This window comes from Macrobrachium rosenbergii, chromosome 26 (assembly GCF_040412425.1).
Source record: "Macrobrachium rosenbergii isolate ZJJX-2024 chromosome 26, ASM4041242v1, whole genome shotgun sequence".
Taxonomy (NCBI): domain Eukaryota; kingdom Metazoa; phylum Arthropoda; class Malacostraca; order Decapoda; family Palaemonidae; genus Macrobrachium; species Macrobrachium rosenbergii.
This window is the reverse complement of record NC_089766.1, coordinates 5257572-5283507: the sequence shown is the minus strand read 5'-3', so window position 1 is coordinate 5283507 and position 25936 is coordinate 5257572. Positions and strand designations below refer to the sequence as shown.

Genomic DNA, 25936 nt, shown 5'->3' with positions numbered 1-25936 from the left:
CACACACACATACACACACACACACACACATATATATATATATATATATATATATATATATATATATATATATATATATATATATATATATATATATATATATATTATATGATATATATATATATATGACCGTCATTAGTGGACAAATTTAACTTCTATGGTCTGCCACCTTTATGAAAAATAATTTTAATATTTTTTATTAAATATATCACAGGTAAGTCCATCTTCATGTATTTTGTTCTCTCACATTTTATTTCATTTTCATTTTACCCGTAATTTAAACTGAACCAGAAGATTAGAGAATTTTTAAATAACACAAATGTTATCCGGTGTTATACAACCACCCTCTTTTAAAAGTAACAAATGGGTCTGCCCCCCATTTTTCCACTTCTGGTTTATTTAACCTACTGTCCCCGACTATTTTATGAAGCCAGACCTCTTTTATATTGAAAGAGAAATTTAGTACTAACAGAAATTAAAAAGATAATAGAAAATAATAAAAAAAGAATTCGACGTAAAGGGAATTCTGTCTTGAATATATGGCTGTGTTTCGCTGTGACAGTGGGCAGCTTCCAGTCTAATATAAAGCCCGAACTTATTGACGGTCTGGAAGGGAAACTTTCTCTCTCTCTCTCTCTCTCTCTCTCTCTCTCTCTCTCTCTCTCTCTCTCTCTCTCTCTCTCTCTCTCTCTCATGAAATTTTTGCTTCAACTTGTGGGCATTTTCGTCCTCCCATTTCGTCCTCCCTCTTTTCTCTTTCTCTCTCTCTCTCTCTCTCTCTCTGAAATTTTTCTCTCTCTCTCTCTGAAATTTTGCTTCAACTTGTGGGCATTTTCTCTCCTCTCATCTCTCTCTCTCTCTTCTCTTCTCTTCTCTCTCTCTCATTTTTCTCTCTCTCCTCATCTCTCATGAAATTTTTGCTTCAACTTGGGCATTTCGTCCTCCCATTTTTTGTCTCTCTCTCTCTCTCTCTCTCTCTCTCTCTCTCTCTCTCTCTCTCTCTCTCTCTCTCTCAGTTATTTCCCCTTGTCTTTAGTAATCTCATATTTACCTCGTGTTCTCTTATATGCGTGTATATATGCGTGTGTATATATCCTCTATTAATTCTTTTCAAATTCATTTAAAACACATCTTAATTTTTATTCATTTGTCGGTTTCTACAAACATTCATCAGAACATTTTTTTCATATAAAAACAATTGCTTGATAATATTTTAATATGGTATTTAATATTTTATGATTTTTAAAAGATATTTATCGAAACTGTATAGTTTTATGTATATATTAACTCCATAACTGTATAATTTTATGTAGACATTAACTTCATAACTTTATATTTAATTTATAAATTAGCTTCCAAGTAAGAAAACTCCTCAAGTGACTCCTCAGTTATATCTAAAACTCTTCTTCATGGCGTTTTTAATATCCATCGTAAATCTCTGTTATTTCGCCGTATTTCTGAGAGCAATTTGTACCCTCTTCGCTCGTCGGCGTTATGTCATTAATTACATCCCATACATCTCGCACGGACGCTAATCACATGATTGAATGTCCATTTGCCGAGATGAATGTTATGGGCATTTTCTGTATGTGGAACGAGAACGGAGTAGGGAATTTTATTTGGAAATGGCACCGGATTTTTATGAAATATCTCATTAATTTTTTTTTTTTATAGATTCCTCCCCATGAATTTTATTCATATCTCATTCCCTTGAAGAATTGTTCTTCATCAGACGTACCCATTTCGCCGCCACACCTCGGCCCTGTCTGCCATCAGGGGCAAATGATTCCTATTTTCGACCGAGTGAGAGAAAAAGTCGTGAATATCATCATGGTTTCCCATTAAAGAAAATGAGAATCTTGAAAGAAAACGGACGGTTGGTTGGTGGCCTTATGAAGTTATTTCTCTACAGCTTACGTGAAATGATTTTAAATGTATTATTTTGGAAAGTGTAGTCTTGTTTTTGTTAATACTTTTTAAAATTAAGTACAGTCTTGTTTTATGTAATACTGTTTTTATTAGTAAACAAAGCATAAGTCTTTTCTGTGATAACTTTATGTCGTACTGTGCAACCTCGTTCTTAGTGAAAAGTTATGTGGAATATCCGTAGGCTTTACGGCCTCGATGCTTCTGTTGCCGATAATTGGGCAATAAATTTTCTGGCGTTGCCCTGAGTTGTGAGAGAGTATTTTCAGCTGGCATAAACTGAGAGAGAGAGAGAGAGAGAGAGAGAGAGAGAGAGAGAGAGAGAGAGATGTCTTCCTCTTGTACTGTCTTCTCTTATATTTAACAGAAATTATGGTAAATGCCAAGTTTATCCAGACAATAATTAAGCTTAATTATTTTTTAATTATTAGATAATTGAAATTTAGACAATATTAGCTGACAGTGTTGTTTTAATCAAGCTGAACAGCAAACAATATAGATAAATATCAAACAGTAACTTATATTTGAAACTGTTATTTGAGTGTGGTGTTGCCTAGAACCCAGATCATTCAAGGTCGATATTATCAAACAGTTTTTGAAGCGGTATCTCGTTGTATCCGTCCTAAAATACAGGCTGTAGTAATTTATGCATTACAGAGAACAACGCCGTCGGTGATACCATTCGTAAACGTAACCGATTCCCGATTCTGGCGTTATTAACCGTTATCCCCAAACGACAACATCACGTCACGACAAAAAGAGTCAAACGTTGCGGAACGTTTCCATTACCGTAACGGCGAACCGTTTTCCGCTGCGATAACAGTTAATGAAATGAGAATGGCCCCGGCAAGATGAAACGTTAATGGCTCTCCAATGGCTTCGAATTTTTGACACTCATGGCGTACGAAGCTTTTTAAAAAAAGAAAAAATTGGGAGCATGGCGTACGAAGCTTTTAAAAAAGAAAAAAATTGGAAGCATGGCGTACGAAGCTTTTTAAAAAAGAAAAAATGGAAGCATGGCGTACGAAGCTTTTTAAGAAAGAAAAAAAATTGGAAGCATGGCGTACGAAGCTTTTTAAAAAAAAAGATTGAAAGCATGGCGTACAAAGCTTTTTAAAAAAGAAAAAATTGGAAGCATGGCGTACGAGGCTTTTTAAGAAAGAAAAAAAATTGGAAGCATGGCGTACGAAGCTTTTTAAAAAAGAAAAAAATATTGGAAGCATGGAGAACGAAGCTTTTTATTCTGATAAAAGATACGGGAAGCAGATTCCACGTCTCGTAAATAAGACCAAAAAGTAAAAATATGTTTTGATTTAATATTTTTAATATATTTTTTATTGGAATTCGCGTATCAGAATGATGGTTAAATGCGAATTTTGGAAGTGTTGGAAATATATCAAATTTTACCCTGATTTCAAAAGTGAGCTAGAATAGAAACCAGTAGGATATTAATAATGTTTTAAAATAATGCTTTTTCTCATTTGGCCTCATAAGGTGATTTTGAAAGCTGGTAGTTAAAATGTGAACTTTGCAGAATATTGACAAGATAAAGAATTCAAGTTTTATTAAGGTTAATTAATCCTACACAGTTCAGCACAGAACACCTGTGATCACTGTTTACCACCGGACAATTATATCCACTTACACTCATTTCCACTTGTTCTTTGCATGCAAATTGTGACAGTTCAACATGCAATATGTTTATATAAAGGCTTATGAGACATGACAGGAGATTGCTCTCTCTCTCTCTCTCTCTCTCTCAGCTCTGAAATTACCATTCGTGACAACTCCCTGTGTAATTACCGTAATCCCGTGCAGTATTTCCGTAAGTAATTACCCACAATTACTTGTGCAACTTACCCAAGGCTGTTATCTTATTTCTTCCCCTCCCCTCCCCTTCCCTTCTTCCTCCCCTCCCCCTTCAACTCCCCTCTCCTCTCCTAGCCTCCTACTCCTCCTCCCTCCCCTCCCCTCCTCCCTCTCCTCCTCTTCCTCCTCCCATTCCCTCTCCCCCCCCTTCAACTCCCCTCTCCTCTCCTACCCTCCCCTCCCCCCCCTCCCGTTTCCCTCCCATTCCCCTCCCCTCCCCTCCCCTTCCCTCCCCCCCTCCCCTCCCCTCCCCTTCCCCCTTCCACTCCCTCCTCCCCTCCCCAACCAGGAGATCGTAATTTGACTCCAATGACGTGTAATGCTTATGACGCAATTAATTAACATATTTGCGTGCCTCGTATTAATTACAATTTTCATTAAAAGTCTGTTGTGCCAATTTGATTTTGTGATTATGTCTGGGTTTTATTTATGGGAGAGAGAGAGAGAGAGAGAGAGAGAGAGAGAGAGAGAGTGTGAGTTATCCTCTACCAACCCCTAAGAATATTATTTTAATCATAGTTTTACTTTAGTATTTTATTTGCTTGGTTTCATCAAGACAGTGTTGTCTTTGTCAGCAGTGAACGAACTAAAACAACAACAAAAACAGTAATAACATCAAAACAATAAAGACATAGATAAAAACATAGCGGCTATGCTAATAATAGTAGTAATAGTAATAATGTTTCAGAAAACTCAAAATTAGGTCCGGAAAAAAGCTTGACTTTTCAAATTCACTATTATTATTATTATTATTATTATTATTATTATTATTATTATTATTATTATTATTATTAATTTGATATCGAACACCAAGCAATATCAACCACTTTAATTATTTCCGTGTGGTTTACTTAATAATAATAATAATAATAATAATATTTTTTTATTCTTACAGCTCTGTGGGATGGAGACTGGGCCTACAAGCGGTCACAGGTGTCATCTTTCTCACCTTCCTGATGGGGACATTCTACAGGTGAGCCATCTCTCTCTCTCTCTCTCTCTCTCTCTCTCTCTCTCTCTCTCTCTCTCTCTCTCTCTCTCTCTCTCTCTCAATCAGCCGTATCTGCTCTTCTTATTAATATTATAGTATAAATAACTCTCTCTCTCTCTCTCTCTCTCTCTCTCTCTCTCTCTCTCTCTCTCTCTCTCTCTCTCTCTCTCTCTCTCTCAATCAGCTGTCCGTATCTGCTCTTCTTATTAATATTATAGTATAAATAACTCTCTCTCTCTCTCTCTCTCTCTCTCTCTCTCTCTCTCTCTCTCTCTCTCTCTCTCTCTCTCTCTCTCTCAATCAGCTGTCCGTATCTCTTCTTATTAATATTATATAGTACAAATAACTCTCTCTCTCTCTCTCTCTCTCTCTCTCTCTCATCAGCACCATTTTAAAATTCTATAACCTTCCCAAATCCCCTTTTCCAGATCGGCGTCTCTGTACCACCCGCAGCGCCGCGCCATCTTGCACCTGAAGAACCAGAAGCGCAAGGTGAAAGAGAAGAACCGCCAGGACGACAAGCCGCCCTTCTTCGACCTCACCACCCTCAGGAGCAGGACAGTACAAATCCTCCTGGTGTCCATAGGACTCTCCTCCTTCGGCATTACCACTCCTATTATTTATTTGGTGAGAGGAAGGGGGCGGGGCTTCTTCCAGTTTCGTTTACGTGTCGGTCTAGTGTCGATTCGCCTTTGTTTTTCGCTCGTTGGGCGTGATGGAAAATGTCTTTCTACGTAGTTTTCGCGCCATCTATGAGTGATTCGTTGTAATTTCTGTATCTTTTGGTATTATATTTAGAAGGATAAGTAATTTTGGGCTTTAAATCCTCAACAGAACTTATTAAATCACGTTTAGATTTGAGGTTTGGTCTAGAACTATGACGTGTTAGCCTAGACCTACAGTACTCGTCGGTCCGTGTCAGCTATAAGTGATTGGATGTAATTACTGTATCCTATACAATTATATGTACAATAAAAATTCATTTTGGGTTTTTAAACCGTTAATATAACTTACAAAATCACATTTAGATGTGAGGTTTGGCTTAGACCTATGACGTATTAGCTTAGACCTAATCGTCGGTCTAATTTGAGTTCGTCTTGTCGATTTGCGTATATGAATATTATTTTGCCATCACTGGAATTTAAACGTTTTAAATTACTGATTACAAAGAAGAGTGATGTTATCATAGTATATTTAGTGGTTTGATTCGAATATTGTATATTGTATCAAAAAATATAAAGCTGTATCCTGTTAAAACCTAAGAGTATACATTGGTCTAAACGCAAGACAACCAAACCTGAACTAAACCTAACGTAAATCTTTTAAAAACGATCTCTTAATTAGCACAAAACACCGATAACTAACAAAAGAAAGGCATCGTCTTTAGCACAGCATACAAGGCGACTCCGAAAATATCCTCTCGCAATGTTTTGGTGAGCCATCTTTTAGAGGCGTCTTTCACTAAAGTTGCATCTTGTTTTGTCGGCTATAAATTTGGCACAAACTCGCCGTCGCGTTCCAGATCTGTTTGGCAATAGATGTCCCCCGCTAAATCTCTTCTTCGACCCTTTGAGGCAGGACAGAGAGAGAGAGAGAGAGAGAGAGAGAGAGAGAGGAGACATAAGTCTGGTATGATTCTAATTTGGGAGGAAAATTTCTTCACTATATTTCCGACTTGTTGTCTAGTATTCGTGTGACATGATTGATTGGATAACCTCTCTCTCTCTCTCTCTCTCTCTCTCTCTCTCTCTCTCTCTCTCTCTCTCTCTCTCTCTCTCTCTCTCAGTTGGATGGCTGTTGAAGTTAATAATTCAGTTCATAACTTCTTACTTATTTTTAATCTGTTGTTCTTAGATTGAATGTAACTAGTCCTAATTGTTTCGAATAATTTCATGTTTTTTTTTATTTTGCAATTTAATTGTTTTTCTTTGTAATAAAGTAACAATATGAGTATGTTTTGAATATTTAACGATACTAACAATAAGTTATGTAGTGGGGCACCGAATTTAGAGATTTACAAAGTAATACACTTAGCACTACTGAACGACAGTCACCAAGCGTCGGTCTATCTTCTGATACTGAAACCAGACGCCTTCTCTCTGTCTCTCTCACTCTCTTCCTTCTCTCTCTCTCTCCCTCCAGGCACACCAAGCCGAAGAAGAAGGCCTCGAAGATTCGTCCGTCCTTCTCCTGCAGACGTACCTGGGCGTCGGCTGGGTAATCGGCTGCTGCGCCTTCGGCTTCGTCGTGGTGCAGAAGAACACAGAGTGTCGGGTAGGACGCCAGTACCTCTGCCAGGCGTCCATGTTCCTCTGTGGCGTGGCTACCTTGGCCTTCACTGCTGTAGAAGGTGAGGAAGGGCTGAGGGGGATTTCTGTTCTTGTAGATCGTACAGAAGAAGAAGAAGAAGTTGTGTATTAAAATGGAGACACTTTGTTTTTGCCTTCTTTTCTTATAGGCCTATAGAAAGAGCTTCAATTGGAGTTTATAGAAGAAATAAATTGTACGGATTGTTATCTTCTCTTGTAAATATAGGAAAAATAGGAGTTTTGGGAATGTAAAGTTAAATCAAATTTTTTTAAGACTTTATGATTATTTCATGAGAACAGAAGAATCTGTACGAATGGTTTGGTGTCATGTTTTGAGAAGTTATGCCCCAATCAAATCTCTCTCTCTCTCTCTCTCTCTCTCTCTCTCTCTCTCTCTCTCTCTCTCTCTCTCTCTCTCTCTCTCTCTCTCCCTCCATCCGTGACATCGGAAAATGAAGAGACCCAGCCCAGAACTGCCCGAATTCCTTTGGAAATGGGAAGAACGTAAGATGAAATTAAAGGAAAGGAAATCGCATATCTTATGGGATGGTTAATCTCTCTCTCTCTCTCTCTCTCTCTCTCCCTTCGACTGCTTTATGGGACAGGAGAGGATGGGCTTTCAATTCGCGCATTTTCGGCTTCAAGTGGTCCTCTGCCTGTCGGCCAGTCTGATGAATGGGGAGGGGCAGAGAGAGAGAGAGAGAGAGAGAGAGAGAGAGAGAGAGAGGGGTGGGGGTTGATTTGGGAGGGCGTGTGTGTAGGGGGGGGAGACGAGATCACGATTTCCCGCGAGTTTAAAATGATTCTGAGTCTGCGGGGTAATATCTTTTAGATTTATGATTTAATATTAAATATTAGATTTATCTAATATTTAATACAGTTTATTGTTCCACAGTAAACTGTAGTATTACTGTAGTTCTGTAGTGTGTAGCTGTTGCATAGTATTCCTTAAACTACTGTATTTGTATAACATTAATAACTGCTTTTCAGCTTTGTCTAGCATTACATAAAACACATGAAGTACGTATGAATCAATTATGTATGTTACAGTATACATGATACTCTTACATTCCAAGATATTGAAATGAGAAAGATATTACAATAATATCATACTAGAATTTTGTGGTATATTCCACTGTCTGTGTGAAATGAACTCACAAAACGTGTGAAAATCTCTCTCTCTCTCTCTCTCTCTCTCTCTCTCTCTCTCTCTCTCTCTCTCTCCTTCCTTTGTCTTCAGTATGGGGAAGGACCATTATGTAGTCTTTGACATGTGGAATTTCTGAGTTAAATTTAAACCATGAAGCGTTTCTGAATCCACTGGAATTTGGGGTGACAGTATTTTTACAAAGATGGACATTTTTTCTTGGTGAATCTCCTCACATTTTCCACCCATAGCAAAATGACAGACTAAGCAAAATATACTATTTTATTGTTCACAGGTAACCATGATTATGCTATGTAAAATACCCTATTATATTTGTTCCCAGTTACCATGGTTATGTGATGTAAAATACCCCACTGCATTCGTTGGCAGGTTACCATGGCAACGCGATGTGAAATACCCTATTATATGTGTTCCCAGTTACCATGGTAACGCGATGTAAACAACCTTATATCATTCGTTCCCAGGTTACCATGGTTACGTCATGTTCGCCTGGTTGTACGGAATCTTCTGTGGGGGGTTCCACTACTCCCTGAAGATGTACACGTACGAAAAAGTCCGTGCCCGGAACTTCGCCCGAACCTGGGGCTTCGTGCAGTGTTCCCAGGCGATTCCCACGGCCATTGGTGTACCCATCACAGGTGAGTCGAGTCAGGACAGTTGGACAGGTGTGAATTATTAATGGGTGACAACTGTTTGAGTATTTGTCACAGGTATGTTTCAGTAACATGATTTAATCCTTATTTAGTTTGCACTTGATTGACTCTGCTTTCAGATTATAAAATAAAAATTCTTTGTCGTTTATTACTCTTGGGTGACCTTATTTTCATTATTTTTATGTCACTTCTGGTGTTGTGTTTCATTATCCTTTGCAAGAACTGTATCCTGTAATCGTTACAGTATTTCATCTTGTCTGACTGATTTTCAACCTAAGTTTATCATTTAAATTCAAGGAAGCTAATAATGATTAGGATTTTGTGCACTGTACATTACTTTAGGAACAAAAAGGCTTTGCATTTTGATAAAAAGTTGCAAGCAACTCTCAGGGTTATATGAATTATGCAGTTTTGATACCTTTTACAAGGCAGTGTTATGTTTAATGCAACCCTTCTGAGTTACTTAATATGTACTATTAAATTCATGTAACCAGATTTGTTTAAATTGTACTTCACTTTGTTTTCGATTTTATAAATAAATTGATTTTTCAGCAAATTTCTGTACTAAGTAACTACAGAACCTAACTTACATACATGGTCATGTAATATTTCCTTGTTATATTACAGTAATAAATTTCCCCAAAAATACAGTAACTGTAAAACTAATGTGGCACTAACTTAATATTTCCTCCTGTTATTACAGCAATGAATTTCCAAAGAGTACAGCGTACAGTTACTGTAAAAATTATCAGCAAAGGAACATTTCAGAGGTCTGATTTTCGCCCGATTTTTCAGGTTACATCAACATCGGCTACGGAGACAAAGCTGGTTATTATTTTTCGTCGACTTTCGTGATTTTTGGATCCATGACAATCTTTCTCATCGACATACATCGAAGAAACGTTGCTAAGCAGAAGAATAGTCATAAGTGAGTATTCCTTTTCGTATCTTGGCTCAGTTTCTGTCTGAGAAAATGGATAAAAAGATAAGTAAATGTAAGATTAAATTAACAGAAGGTAGGCTAATTCATCTCCTAGGGCATGTGTAGAACTTTTTCTGTAAACAAAATTTTAATTCCTTTGACAAAATACAAACTTTACAAAAATATATTAAATAGTAAGGTGATTTTTTTATCTTGAATCATCATACTTATCAATGGTGACGTTTTCATTCTTTTGCATCATTGATTCTTCTAACAATGTCATCGTATAATCTTAAAGGTACAGCCATTTTTCATCCTCAAAGTGTCATTTTCTGCATTTTTATATCTTATTGACTTTAGCACCAATGTGGATCAGTTGACACTGAAAAGTGCCCTTAGGATACTGACCACATAGCGTAAACACCTTATACTGCCTAAAATGGAAGCCTGCAGTTTCTGCAAAAATACAAAACTGAGAAAAATGGTAGATACTCCCTTGCCTCACTGCTGATTTTGCAAATACTGCAAATGGGACCCCCTAAATACTCGTGGAAAGCATTGAAGAATCATTCTGAAACTGCAGTAACTTGTGGATTAGTGTTTCACGAGTCCAATAGGTGGCATATTTCATTTTAGGAAAATTTACAAGGAAAAAGGAATTTTGGCAGATACTGCTGTGAAACTGTTTCCATTTTAGGATTTTAGTGATTTGCTGAAGACTAGCAGTCGCTTTGTCACTCATTGCAGTGATAATCAGCTGCAGTTATTAGATGAAGAACTAATCTCTTGAATAAGCCTTGGGAATTTTTATCCAGTGGGTTCCCCTTGGGTTGTTACCACTTAAGGTAAAGTTTGCTCCTCGTGGCACACTGTAGATGGTGCTAACTGCTCTTTGCAGCTTCCATGTAGTGTCTTTCCACCTACAACTCTCCAACTTCGTTGCCCTTGCTAGAATCTTCAAATCGCTTGAAAAAAAAAAAAAAAGTAGTAGTTTGTGCCCTTAGTCTAAAAATGGACACGTTACTCTGATCTGTAATGATAACAGTAATATTTGGTAGGGTTTTATTATAATAATGGTAATGCAGAATAAAATGCCTTTTGAAAAGTAAATTCTTGAATATGTGATGATAAAGCATTACGGGAGTAGAATACGTTGATTTTTAGTCTTTGTGTGTTACTGTACTAGACTCAATTCCTGATGTATATATATTTAATAATTTTTTATCGTTTTCACAGGAACCACGACACTTCGGAGTCTCACACCTGCGGGAAACCCTCGTGCCCTGAGACCCGCCGGCGCGACTCCCTGGCCCACCTCACTCTAGACAACCCCAAAGGACACGCTCCGTCCCTGGCCGTGCTGCAGCAGCGCTCTTACACCTTCGACCCGCAGGAGCCCCGGAGCAAGCCGGAACTCACCTGCATCTCCGAGGAAGGCATCGCCGACATGGACCTCCCGGACCACCTCTTCGAGCTCGAGTACCTGGGCGACTGCATCACCTCCTGCGACAAGGTCGAGAACTACCTGATGATGAGCGAGTACGAGAACAACCTCAAACACAACGACATTTCGTCGGTTCCTTACATCCTCGACAGGCGGGGCAAGCGGCGCCTGCTGTCGCTGACGAGGCAGTCGTCTTCGTCGGCGAACTGCAAAGACTCCTCCTCGCCGAGGAAGCTCGAAAAGGCGGCTGCGGCTGCTTCTTCTGCAGGAGGAGGAGGAGTTGCGAGCGCGGGTGCGGGCTGTGGCGTAGTGAGCGGCGTTGCCACGTCGACTCAGGAGCCGCAGCAGCAGCAGCCGCCTCCGCCCCCAATCGCGGGCGCGCAGAGACCTAATCTTAAGTCCGGGAATTTCCGCAGTATTACAGTGATAGAGGAAGCGTCCGTCTGAGAGTGGATATTGTGACACAGCTGCGCCGCCCCCGCCGCCGTGATGATGATGATGATGGTGTCTATTCTGCCTTCGTAGTAAAGAATTGTGAAATTAACCCATCACTATAAAGAAAAAAAATTTCTTAGAAAAAAGTATGATTTTACTTGAAAGACTCCTCTCCCGTAGGTAAGTGGATATTGTTTTACTTCTCTATGGAAACGTCTTCCATGATAAGAAGGACAATAGGCTGAAAAATATTTGTACGAATCTGGTGGACTTCTTACTTAACTTACTTACTTACTTAAACATAGGCTTCATGAAATCTTAGTCAATTTGTTTTTATACACGAGAGAGCCATTTGGGCGTGATCTGCCACAATTTAATATACTTTTTTAAAAGCCAAAAAAGTTTTCTAATTGTGATGACTGAATGACTTAGGTGTAGTCATGACCAATGCTTTCAGCTTCCGTCAGGAGAGTTATGCATGTGTGAATTCGAGGCAGTACTGTCTTGCAATGTAGAGAAATAATAGATATGGCCTAGTGTTGGAATTCCAGTCGACTGATGATTGTAAGATGAAAACAGTAGCCAAATTTGTAAGTATACTTTAAGAGGTATACTACTAAGCCTTCTGGGTATTTAAATGCAAAAGCCTAATAATTTCATAACCTTGAAATTCAAGATTGTTTTCTGAATCACCAACTCCAACTTTACTAAATTAATCATTGTAATTAAATCAAGTTTAATTTAGGAAATATTAAATGCAGTGCAGTAATCATCAAGAAGTCAAACAGAAGAATGTCACGCCCATCAGATTAGCCCATTAATGGGTGTTTTAGTATTCAGTAAAACAAATTGAACTTTTTGACTACCAAGAGTACCCATTCACGACTTGCTGTCTGTCTCAGGCTTCCCCAAAACTTAGGCACCTGTCCCAACTTAGGCTGGACCACCAAGTTCAACGAAAAATGTTGTATACCGTCCAAATTTATAAATGATAAGGCCCCCTTAATACGTGGAGTCCCCTGAAACTGTAAAAGTGTACAATTAACATGAAGCTTTCACATTTGACAAATTTTGCACATTTGCATACCCCCAGTAGCTTTTACCCCTCTGCCGGTAGACAAGTATTTTGAATGTGAGGCTTTGAATGTAAATCTGAATGCACTAGAATTTTATTTATTTTCCACTGAATCTCAGGATTATTTTCCGAGCTGGATGAAGGAATTAGCTAAATACGTTTTCTAGGGTTTCATTTTGAATTTGATACCACAAAGGGAGTAACGTATGTTTTCTTAGGATTTCGTGTGCGGTAAAATACTTTTCATATATCAGGTCCAGATGAAAGATTGTAGCATAACAGTGGAACAGATAAAGTTTTGAAAATGCTTTACATAATAAAATATTAACTTCAGATTAAAAGAATTCAAGATAGGACACTAAAAGCAAATCTTTAACTTCCAAAGTTGGTTCCACCTTCCCGCAAGGTCGCTCACTCAAGTCTTCCTGCTCGTTTTAAGGAACCCTCCACTTTCTATTCAAGGTCCAGCTCCAGTCTATGAAGTGTAATAAGTAAAAGCTATATACTGAACCCCAGTGACAGTTGGTCAAGTATGTTGTGCATTGAAATATGCATAAAAAATTACCGTATATTTAATCCTCTCCCAAAATCACACACTAGGAAGTGCATCATTGCTATAACAGCAAGCCCAAATTATACAGCACAGTATTCAAAATTATATATTAAAAATATGCCTCCATTCCATTGCTCTTTCAAATTTAATTCTTGGCTGGAATTCCTAATGAATATTCAACCCTGTGACTTTCGTTTGTGGAAGCAGTTGAAGCATTATTCATGGTACTGAAGGCTTTTGAGAACTTCAGGAGTGTCACAAAAATCTCTCTGACGGGAGTCCAGAGCTCTGAAAGAGAAGGAACCAAATAGTCAAAGTGTTTGTAAACTACTTAATGAGCATGAAAGCAGAGAAACATAATTTTGTATGCAGTATCACAGAGTACCATTGTTTATACAACTTTAGACCAGGTGACCCCCAGGTGTAGTAAAATAAAGAATACAATGCCATTGATAAAGTGAGCCTCATTCAGTTGTTGTACTTTAGCTGTTTTATGTTACATGCTATTTTCCTGACAAGTAGCCTTGAGTGTTAAAAATGCCAGTGACCACTATTAGAAATAGTTGACCAAGCTCTGGTGCAAAGTGAAGCCTACTGGAAAACAAATGGCCAGTATAATGTTGAATTTATAAGGGAAATTTAAGAGATTTTTGTATTTTATAAGTGTGAATGAAGTCCAGGAAGTGAATGAAAAACAGAAATATATTCAGATTTTATGTAAACAGTAATAATCCATTACTTCATACAGTCTTATCAAAGAAGCGTCACTCGCAATCGACTCGGGCCGTTCCATTGCAAATTTTTTGCGATGCAGCTCCCAGTTGATTAGAATGATTGAAAATACATCATAAAAAAAATATCTCCCAAGCTTGAAATTGTTGCTACCTAGAACATTATTAGTCTCCGTGGAAGTAACTCGAAGAAAGTAACCTCGTTTTCAGAACGAAGTCTGTCTGTTGTACCTGGAACAGCTCTGATGAAAGTATTGACAAGAATGTTGTACTGCATAGCAGCAATCTCTGGAAATAATGTTTCTCTTTTTTTTTGTCATTTTATGTGCTGCTTTTCATGTGCTTCAAGTCAAGCTAGGGAGGTATGTGCAATTTCATCAATCCTGTAAAAAGCTCCTTTAAGTTGTATGTGAAATTGAATTAAATGTGGAAAAACCTGTGTGTGTCCAGTCATTCAACATTCAGACTACGCCTGGTGGTAGATGGTAAGGAGTTGAAGGGTAATATGCTTTATTTTCACCAAGTACATATCTTTAAGCAGCCTTTTTGACATAACAAATGTTGGGGTATAGAAAACCAGTTGTCCTGTTGGCAGTAAGGATACAAAATAAATCCTTCAAATCCTGGTGGTGCCCTGGGAAGCGAAACACCAGTGCAGGACCACGCGATTGCCAAGGTTTGTACAATTGGAAGTCTCAATATGTTGGAAACATTGAAAATATTGATGTAATTTGGATCAGAATAAAACTGCAACTATTAAAAGATTCTAATAACTACTCAGGAACAAATCAAACTTTTCTTTACAGAATGCTAAGGTCTCCAAGAAAACAAACTGGAACAGAAGAGAATGGAAGAGAATACACCAATAACAGCAAAATTGGCAACTGTAATAGTGATACTCACTATTATTGTACCAGTACTGCAATGGTGATACCAGTGGATTTAATACCACTAGCATCATGAAACAAATTGAAATGCAGGCTGTACAGTATGAACTAATTTTTACTCCTAGGTCTAGCTGCTCACTCTATCAAAACTGTTTGGACTTGAAGCCAGGCATTTTCTCTCTTTTTGATACATCAACCCTGTTCCATTCGCTATATACTATATCTTATTCATTTTTACCTCTCCTTCTTTCCATCTCATTCCTTGTCTTGTTCCTTCCTTTGATGACTCTTTCTCATTTTCATCTATCTCATCCTCCGTTCTTCTCTCACTTCCCCCCCACCCCTGCCCTTCCCCTGGTATCATTCTCCTTTCCGCATCATTCTCATCTTTTATCTTGTGTTAGTCTTTCCATTTTCCCATTAACGTTATTATATTTTCCTCTCCAGTTTCCTCTTCTCTCTCTCTCTCTCTCTCTCTCTCTCTCTCTCTCTCTCTCTCTCTCTCTCTCTCTCTCTCTCTCTCTCTCTCTCCAATCTGGCCTAGTTTTTTCTCTTATCCTGTTAATTTTTGTATTACCTCATTGGTATATAACAAATACGTTAGCATTTTATCAAATGAATATGCCCTAACGGTCTGAATTAATACAAATATTCAAATGGTATTAATGCCAATATTCAATTCAGGTTAACATCCATTTACTAGGCAAACTGGACTGCTCAACCATCCAACGTATAACAATTCAACCCTTAATTGAACGAATCTGATGTAGTTAAATGGAGTTATATGACGTTCTATACCAGATTACGAGAAAATATTTCCCATTAGGAATTAGTCTATCAAAACTGGACAGAAACCCGTATTTTTTATTTAATACTACGGAAACCAAAATTCATTACCCGTGTATGAAACTAGCTGCAGTTACCGCAGTACTTTCACTCTCTTGAAGATCATTGGTCTCACGAATCTCTTCGAATGGCGAATCATATTCGAGCATGTTTCTTTAAACGTGTTCTTATTGGTCAGTTGCTTAGCGTGGTCACTTGCATGGGAAGAAAGATACAGGGTTAACCGGTAACCGGTTAGTTTCTTCAGTTGTACAGGAACATCAGCCGTGTGATGTAGGTTCCGGTGCACTAGTGATTATTTCAGTATCTACGGAAAATAGTGACTATTACAGATTCGTGGAAATTGGATTATTGTGACATGGAGCAACATCTTTCATTTGAAGGACAAAAAATGGGGGAGAAATGTTTACGTATAGGCTAAGAGAAGTAGGCCTATGACGGAGATTGCTACTGGATAACAACGGTTGGATCGCAGAACCCAACCCCTATTTATGGACGGAATCGTAAGTACCTGTGTATAGTGTGTAGTTCTAAGGTGTGTTATAGGCCTTAAGGGCATAATTCCAGTGTAATTTATGGATGTAAGTTGTGTTATAGGCCTCGAAGGCAAAAAATAGCAGTGTTGACCTGCCCCTTTACAGTATTGCTGTAGGTCCATTGGTTGACAGTCGGATTAAGAACTTTGGGAAATAAATGCAGCCTGGTGTGACCAGTGGAACTTGCAGGTCAGTGTGTGCTTCTGTAGGCTATTTCCCTCGACCATGTTCTTGAGAAGTGGTGCCATTTATTCACTGTTGGATAGGGTAGGCCTAGCAGAAGGTGGTGTAGGCTATTGAGACACTGATTTGAGGTATACATGAAAAATAGCCTTAATGCTTTATATCGTTATTTGTTCTGTTAACCAAACATTGATAATGTTCGTTTTACGTTCCTTTAGTTTAGTACAGTTAACCATTGGCTAATATATTGGTGCATTTCGTAAGTGTTTGTTTTCAACGAAGTCTTGTGAATATTAGGGTCATATGGACGTTTTATTCAACATAAAATATGGTTTTCTGTTGTATTATGATGTGATTTGAATGATTTTAGGTTTATTTGGTAGCCTATCCTTCCCGGCAAATGATATACATTTTACCAAAAATAATATTTTGACTTGGGAAACAGCCCCGTTTCCTAGCTAGGGGCGGCAAAAACTATGTTTTTGATTACAGTTTTGAACAGATCAAAATTTATCAGTCTAGTTCTGACAAGTCCAAACTGTTTATCAGGTACGGAAATACTGGACGTAGCGTAAATTACCTTCAAATATAAAGAGGAATAGGGTATCATTCAATATGACGGGGTAGTCCAACTGAAAAGTATTTTATACAATTTGAACGTGTATTTATATGTCCCCCATGAACTTTAGGCAAAAAGGTTTTGAGCTGGGGTAAATTGTACCATAGGAAGGTTCTGAAATATCTTGAACAACCGTAAGCAAGCTTAGTTGGTAATTTGAGTGCTTAAATGCTGATAGTAAAATTACAAAATTGCTGAAATTAATGCCCCATAGTAAACATTTCACCATAAATTAAATTGCCAGTTCACTATATTTAAATAGTAATGCAGTCCTTGTGTTAATGTAGACGCTTGGCAATATTTTATACTTAAATGTAGAACGCCCACGAAATAAAAGGGACACTTACTAAGCTGTCGATTATCGAGGTAGCTTTTGTTTAGTCATAGCGACCATATCCGTTTTCTATGATTGCGTTTTCTGTTTAGAGTAACCATTTTCTACCATTGTTTTTCTCAGCACTTTCATGGGGATGGTGGACTTTCGTTTTAGGTCATTCTTATAGTTTTCATTTTTTTTTTTTTTTTTTTTTTAAATAAAATTGTCCCAATGTCATTACAGACCAATGAAAATAGCCCATATAATAGTTGCAGCATTTAATAGTAAACATGACGTAGAAAGTGAAAGCTTTCACAAATCATGGAAGTGCATTTTCTGGTAATTAGCATTTAGACTCCAAGCGTTACACAAAACAGCCGTTGTTGATGATAATTAAGAGACTGCGTATTGCGTACGCTTGTAAAGGACATAATGGACTTTAGTTTTTGCCGAATGACATGGCATTTTGAGTGTATAACGTGGTCTGTGAATGAAAAACCATTCCATAAAACTTACGCTATTAATTATACGTACTATGTGAAAATTAATGTGGTGGTTCATTCATTCAAATGTTTTAGCTCATTAATGACATTTTCTGGACGTTAATTGCCTGTTAGTTGATAAGACACGAGTCTGAATATATCATTTGAAACTGAGTAGTGATTGGGAATTTAGGATGATACACGCCATATGCATAAGAAAATAGTGTGAGGGCAATTAAAAATAACAGCGGAAAAAAATACACAATTCGCGTATAGTTTATTCCAAAGTTACAGCATTTTCTGGGGTCGTTATCTAGGACTGATTTCTTGGTCATTATCTTTGATATTTACAGTCTTATGTTTGTTTTTACGGTAATCCCAAATGGGCTTGTACTAAACACGCCGCAAAGGTGGACACGTACCAGGTTAAAACAATTGGGGGTCAATATCTAGGAAAAATCCAGTACCTGGTTAATCCACGTTTGTACTGGTAAATTTGGTATAAACAAGGTTATTTTTGAGGTAGGAATAATTTGCGCAAGTTGAAATTAAATGTGAAAAAATGCTAACGTGAACGCCATATTCAAGTGGTGTAAAGTTTTGTAACGGAGGACATAGAAAACGTTTCTATACAGTGCAATTTCAAGAAACTTGATCCACGTTTAGTAAAGAAGTGCAAAGCCAGGCAGTTGCCACAGGTGGACATCATGCAACGATGTAGTGGGTTTATCAAGCCACGTTAGACTTAGAAGGGTGATGTCATTCATATTTCTAATGTAGTAAAGATGTATGGGGAGGAGGTACCACCAGAAACGTAAAATAGACAGTGTGGATGAAATGCGTAAAGCAAGGTGTAGCCTACAAGATAAGAAAATCAGCGTAGTAAAGTATGTTTTGAAGTACTGGGTTATAAAGGTGTAAATTTCGGTGCTACTTTGGCTTATCTACGCGTCACCTACTCCGAGCTGCTAGTACTAAACTCCGTATGGTAAATGTAAAGTAGACGGCTGCACGAAGGTATCGTTTATTAATATAATTTGTCGACCACGCAATATAGAAATGGGTTTATATAATACTTAGATCCCCGACGGCTAGTACTAAACACGGCGTCCCAAGGAGCTTTCTTCATTTTAAGTACTAGCGCCTCGGAGTAGGTGACGCATGGATGACAAGCCAAACTAGCATCGAAATTTCTTTTAAGTGGTAAAGCCGAATGGATTTTATGAAATATGTACCTGGGAGGAAGGCTCTTGAATGGTGGAGTTGGGGATACTAGACATAAAAGAAAACGGTCCCTCTCGGTGGAAGTATGGATAACTTAAACTTGAATTCTTCAAGTTTTGTTGTTTAGCTTAGCCTTAGACATTAATACATTACGTAAAAAATGTTTGAAAAGCTTACGATTCCCAAACTCCTGTAAAATGGCATTAAAAACCTTTCGTCCCTGGAAGTGTGCTGTACTTAAATTTATAGACTTAAGTGTAAAATATTACGTAAGCTAAATAATATTCGTTTAGCTCTGAAATATGGCGACTTACACCATTACTATTTCCAGTTCAGATGTTTATTAAACTTTTAATTCATTGGGTGTAAACGACTTTTTTTTAGTACGTAGTTTGATAATTTATTTACATTAGCGAATATCGATGAGATCCGTAGGTATTTCAAATATATGAACCAGCCACACATTTAGCACCGACACTTACCCAAAACTGTCATTTTTTCATTGGAAAACTCTCCTTTAAAGTCTGCATAAATTTTCCGAGAATGTATCTCAGAGGGAATGGTTTAGGCGTGCCAGCAAGTGAAGGACTTTTTTTTTTTTTCCAATTGAGCATATACTACAGTCAGTGTGAAAATGAATGTTACACAGCCAAATGTATATTTTTTCTCCGCTGGTATGAAAGTACTTTACCTACAGAAAAGGTCCGATATCTATGATTCATTTCGCGGCTACGATGATATAGGTACAGTAATTTTTTTTTATTGTATTGGGTGTTGTTGAATGTAAAGCCCATGAGATTTTATAAAATGGCTGACGTTAGAAGAGCCTTTTTTTTAAGGTCCCAAGGAATTTAATTGAAATCATTGCCAAAGAAAATGTATTTTAAGCATATCTGCTAAAATTTTGCTAATTCAATCCATCTTTCAGGTTGTCCTTGGAAGACTGGAACGGATTTTGTATTATACTAAGGACGCTTTGTTTGTGATGGATAAGGAATTGTGCTTCTATTAACCCATAGAAGTTGTTTTTGATGTTCGACGAGGACACAAAAACAGGATGTTAAACGTAGTCCAATCGCTGGGACCAATGAGGTCATTCGGCACTGAAATAGATATTGACAGTAAACAGTTTGAAAGGTGTAACAGGAGGAAAAATTTTTGCAGTGCGCTATGAATCAATTGTTAGGAGAAGGTGGAATGAAGTTGGAAGAGACTATGAATGGAGGTACAGGAAAAGGAATGAAGGAGTTGCAGCTAGGGGAAGAAGGCACGCTACAAAGAGCCGTAAGTAATGCCTACAGCGCACAGCGTGAGGTGCTCTGACGGCACTACCCTCCTATGGGTTTGAGCGCTCAGGGTGTGACTTGGTCTTCTTTAGCAGATTCCAGAAGATAATTCCACCTCTCTGAAATACTGGACGTGTCAGGAGCCGCCACCTCAGAGGCAGTGATTATGCCTAGAGCAGCGTTAAAAGTAAGTAGTTATTTTTGGATAGTGTTAACTATAATATTGAAGATGTTTTAATGTTTAACGTGTTTAACGATGTTCAGATGCTCATGTTTAGTTTTTTTGTTGAACATCTTTCTCAAAGTTAAAAGGGAGTGGGTAAGGGATAGTGAACATAGCAATTAGTTACTTCATTTAAGTCAATGCTTGTGTTGACCTGTTTTATTCAGGCCAACTGTTCAGTTATAGCTTAAGTATTTAAATGTAGGCATATTAAAAATGCTTTCGTAGGTGAATTAGTTTGTATTTTGGAACAGAGTAACGTTAGAAGTTTTTGCGGAGATTGCATAATTTGACAGTGTAATAAAGAAAGCGTTAATACCTTCTCCTGTTTTATACCAATACAAATTTGATTCTTGTAATTTGCACTAAACCATTAACATAAACATTTCTGTTCATTCATTGAAAGGGGTATTTATATATGATCTTTAACGTTTACACGAGATCTGAAAGCAAATTAAATTGCCTTGAAAAATCACTTTGATTTCCTATTTTGATAGACAGGCTAAGAACGACGTAATGGGGATATATTTCTTCCGGAAAATAGAACTTTTTCTTGAAGCTATTATGGAAATCATTTTAATTTTCATGAATTTACTTGGAATATTTGTTCTTAATTTCATGCCTTTTTTCAGAATTGTGGGAGTGAAGGGTTTCTATTGGAAAATAGTTTTCTAATCACGGAAGTTTTGTTACTACATTCACGAGGCGCAGTTGAGGATTACCTTAGTCTAGACTGAGGTGTATAAAATACGTTGATGTTAATTAGTCAAAGATTTGTCATAACTCTAGTTAATATGAGAAATTTATGGAGGTATCTGATACTAATTCCCTTTTTATTCCAGGTTTATTGGAGCAGTGCGGCCTAGGAGAGTGTCATGAAGCACTTAAGAGGAACACTTGAGCTGCAATTACACTAAAGCTACTTGAGAGCAGTCAAAGCATTTGAAATTTCACTAAAGAACTGCTCGGTGGATCTGGAGGGTGTTGGAGCAGTGTTAAGTGTCATGGAGCACTTTGACCGGTGGATCTGGAGGGGTCTGCAGTACTAAGTGTTCACTTTTTATTCACTAAAACAGGTTTATTGGAGCAGTGCAGCCTAGGGAGAGTGTCATGGGCACTTCACTGCTGACCGGTGGATCTGGAGGGTGTCATGAAGTGTCATGGAGCACTTAAGAGGAACACGTGAGCTGAAATTTCACTAAAACAAGATACTGCTGACCGGTGGATCTGGAGGGTGTTGGAGCAGTGCAGCCTAGGAGAGTGTCGTGAAGCACTTACGAGTTCCTCGTGAGCTGAAATTTCACTAAAGATACTGCTGACCGGTGGATCTGGAGGGTGTTGGAGCAGTGCAGCCTAGGAGAGTGTCATGGAGCACTTCACTGCTGACCGGTGGATCTGGAGGGTGTTGGAGCAGTGCAGCCTAGGAGAGTGTCATGGAGCACTTAAGAGGAACACGTGAGCTGAAATTTCACTAAAACAAGATACTGCTGACCGGTGGATCTGGAGGGTGTTGGAGCAGTGCAGCCTAGGAGAGTGTCATGAAGCACTTAAGAGGAACACATGAGCTGAAATTTCACTAAAACAAGATACTGCTGACCGGTGGATCTGGAGGGTGTTGGAGCAGTGCACTAAAACAAGATATTGACCGGTGGATCTGGAGGGTGTTGCAAGCCTAGGAGTGGTGGCTGACGCTGACTGAAATTTCACTAAAACAAGAACTGCTGGCTCGTGAAGGTAACTGGAGTGCTGACTCCTGTCGATCTACGAGGTCAGACTTCTAACTGAAATGTGTGGCTGATGCTGATTGAGAAACAAGGACGTTGGAAGTGCCAGCTTCTTCTCATTGCAAGCTGACTCCAGTAGATTTGAAATGGCTGACACAACATGAGGAACGTTTTAAGACATGTAACTGCAGTGTTAATTCCTTCTCCTCGTTGGAAGATCGTATTGTTACTTCGAACCGGGTTATGTTAAATCATGCTATCCGCCATGTAACACATTATACGGAAGGCCCACAACTTGTATTTTAATTTCCTAATTAACAGCCGATAGTCAGGCATGAGGACAATTGCAAGCTTCAGTTTTAACAGATCCATTGTTCTAGTAGAACCTCTCTGGGCCAGAAGCATTTTGTAGAAGCCTAGGATGAACATGTTATGAAGACTTTCTCCCCTTCTTCCTTCGCATGATGTCTAGACTCTTCCGTACACGTTCCCTGCCATAGGTAGTCGACAATTCGTACACGCAGGTTAGTTCCCTCCACTATACACAGTAGACTACTGGGTCTCACTCTGTAAAGTATAGAGGGCAAAAACTGTAATCTTACGAGATATACTGTAAATTGATAAAGTGGAATACAATTTTAATGATATAAAGTGGAAGTATCCCACTAAGTCGAGCTTTCGTCTAAGCAGTCTAGAGAGATGTGTAGTCAAAACATTTTAAGTATACGCCTACATATTTGTATACGCCATCTTAAACAATTTTAAGCATTAAACGAACTACCAGGTAAAGTCAGTTTATCTAAAGCTATACAATATTTACTAGAACTGAACAACAATAATCATATGGCACAAACTACCAGGTAAAGTCAGTTTATCTAAAGCTATACAATATTTACTAGAACTGAACAACAATAAATGTGGCACAATATAAAGTGAGAGATGGTAGTACACTTGACTAACTACTAGGCAGCCTAAACTTCAGAGGCCAAAGGGGCAAACAATGTCTGGCACTACCACATCGAACTTACTATGTCCATAATGAGTATACAGTAAATAGGCAGAAACGTTCAGAAACAACTGCAGCCTAATATGCCCACCCACTGATACCTGAAAGAATTGCTTATTTTGAAGGGCTGTGACGAAAATGTAATTGGAAGTTTATTAACTTTATGGCCATTGGAATTAGCCATTTGGGAAAAAACCTAAAAACATACCACAAAACGGGTAATAACCATATTGGCAGGACTGCTTACAACTCCAGTATCTGAATAGCACGAAATGATTAATGCTTCCCACCAGTTAAAACCTACTGTTGAAGCAGCACCAGGAGAGGTGGAAACTATCGAATTATCGTGACCTAACCTCTGCAGCTGAAATAAAAAAACTGGAACAAAAGCGATTTGATAGATATTCCTAATTACGGAGAACTTGTAAACGGTGAGCCACAATAATTACGTACCAAAGACAAATGAGATAGCTCGCATGACAGCAAAAACATCGACACCTTTGGTAATGGAAAGTTTAATTTTATATACCGTAATTCACTGATGTGACAGGGAAAACCACCTGAAGATTTGCTCTACAAAAACTTGATCAAAGAACACTAATTTAAGTTTATGGTAGAAAACCACCTTCTTTGTCAAAGGAGGAGAACCACTTCTAGTCTGAAGACCTGTTGAGAAGCAAGTTAACCACTAAGAAGTTATAAAGAAAAAAATTACCCAATTCGATATAGTGTTGGCCAAGATGAATACTGGTGAGCAAACCACCTAGAGCAAAACTGCTACACGAGATAAATAAATAAATAAATAATCAGTGCTCCTACAGTAACATAAAGCTTACAAGCTGAAAAAAAGAAAGCTTCACACCTGAGGAACTATACAAGTTAAACTCAGTATCCAAAACTGTACACAAATTTCCATCAAACCATGCTGGAAGGGATGCTGGCACGACGGAAGAAACAGAATCCAATCCAAGAGATCTAGTTTTGAGACAGACTTCTAAAAAATACTTTCACTGATGCATATTAGAGTAAAAAAAAAACACTCACTGATGCATATTAGAGTAAAAAATACTTTCACTGATGCATAAGTAAAAATACTTTCACTGATGCATATTAGAGTAAAAAAATACTTTCACTGATGCATATTTGAGTAAAAAATACTTTCACTGATGCATATTAGAGTAAAAAATACTTTCACTGATGCATATTTGAGTAAAAAATACTTTCACTGATGCATATTAGAGTAAAAAATACTTTCACTGATGCATATTAGAGTGCATGCAATGCATTCAACATTTCTTGGTGCAATGATACTTATCACTTGTGTATGGAGATCGATTTTTTGGTTCTGAACTTAATAGTATGGCGTTTTGTAGCCTCGACAGGACCTTTAAAAGATAAAGTTCGAGGAACTGACCAACTTTAATCAAATTTTATAAAAAGGTATTCATACTAAATACATTGATTTGTCGTGTCATCGAAAGATGAACGAAGGGAAAAAATTAAGATGGAAAAATGACACTTGTTGTCTTGATTAAATCCTGGACAGAAGGATTTAAAGAAAAATTGAAACCACCACAAGCAGACCAGAGATGAAATGGCCCTTAAAGAGTAAAACAATGACTGACTATAATCTAGTCGAAAAAAAAAAATTACATTTGATTACATTTTGCGTTCACGTACATGAACACTCAAATATAATTACAGAAACGTAAACCAATTATATCATTAACTAATACACACCTGCATTACGAGTTGTAATTAGAAACGTGGGCAGTTGTACCATCTTATGACATCTTGAGATGACGATTTGCGAGTGGAATGCATAGAGGTTTCATCTTTACGACCTATTTAAGAAAAAAAATGAAATAATTACATTGGATAAGAAATGAAAACTTACTTTCAGCTTTAGGATTTATTTTGGAACGACATTATAAAGTACATGTCACCATGAATTATCTTCATTATTCTTGCACTTTGGTCGGACTTACAGCTTTTATCTATCAGTAACAAAGAGTGCAAGCCATCCTTAATTTAACTCAAGATTTTTTTTACCTTTTCACTTGCATTTTACTTTTCCTCATGCGGGAGATCTTGAAGAATCCGGTGTAAAATGGTTAACGTTCCTTAGGCAGTGGCGTGGGATTTGGTGCAAATCTGAATGATTTTAAATTAAATAAATATTTGTCCACTTCATTGTCCTCTTGAACGTCACAAAAAGGGCTACACTGCATAGAAATTAAAGTATTTCCTTACAAGCAAAAAAAACAGTTAATGTTGGAGGTTTCAAAAAAAATATTCATGTTAATTTCAAATTTTTCAACAATAAGTAACCTTTTAATGTTATCAGAAAAAACTAAATAACCTTTTCTAGCCAATATCACTATAGCTGCTTCGTTCAAACAGTTATTAGGTTTTATAAAAAAATTATCCTACGTTAATTCAAATTTTTCAACAACAATAACTCGTAATGTTATCCAAGAAATTAAATGTCAGATTCTAGGCAATATAAATTACACACTATTGTATAG

The 25936-nt window shown here is 37.7% G+C and overlaps 1 protein-coding gene and 2 long non-coding RNA genes across 6 annotated transcripts in view; 2 read left to right on the top strand and 1 right to left on the bottom strand.

The window, feature by feature from the left end:
• LOC136852956 (monocarboxylate transporter 10-like) overlaps positions 1-14515 on the top strand; it is a 530164-nt gene extending 515649 nt beyond the window's left edge. For all 4 annotated transcript variants that reach the window (XM_067128030.1, XM_067128029.1, XM_067128031.1 and 1 more), the window contains 6 exons: positions 4691-4768; positions 5215-5413; positions 6929-7136; positions 8728-8901; positions 9712-9844; positions 11075-14515. In XM_067128030.1, coding sequence (XP_066984131.1) covers positions 4691-4768; positions 5215-5413; positions 6929-7136; positions 8728-8901; positions 9712-9844; positions 11075-11729 — 1447 coding nt within the window. In that variant the 3' untranslated portion in view covers positions 11730-14515. The remainder of the gene's footprint in view (positions 1-4690; positions 4769-5214; positions 5414-6928; positions 7137-8727; positions 8902-9711; positions 9845-11074) is intronic.
• A 990-nt stretch (positions 14516-15505) lies between these two features.
• Positions 15506-21424, top strand: LOC136852726 (uncharacterized). Its single transcript, XR_010857220.1, has 3 exons — positions 15506-16312; positions 20098-20642; positions 21311-21424. It is a non-coding gene; the product is annotated as an uncharacterized lncRNA (long non-coding RNA).
• Positions 21425-22419: 995 nt separating this feature from the next.
• Positions 22420-25633, bottom strand: LOC136852725 (uncharacterized). Its single transcript, XR_010857219.1, has 3 exons — positions 25461-25633; positions 25149-25252; positions 22420-22969 (listed from the first exon to the last, which is right to left on the bottom strand). It is a non-coding gene; the product is annotated as an uncharacterized lncRNA (long non-coding RNA).
• Positions 25634-25936: the final 303 nt, after the last annotated feature.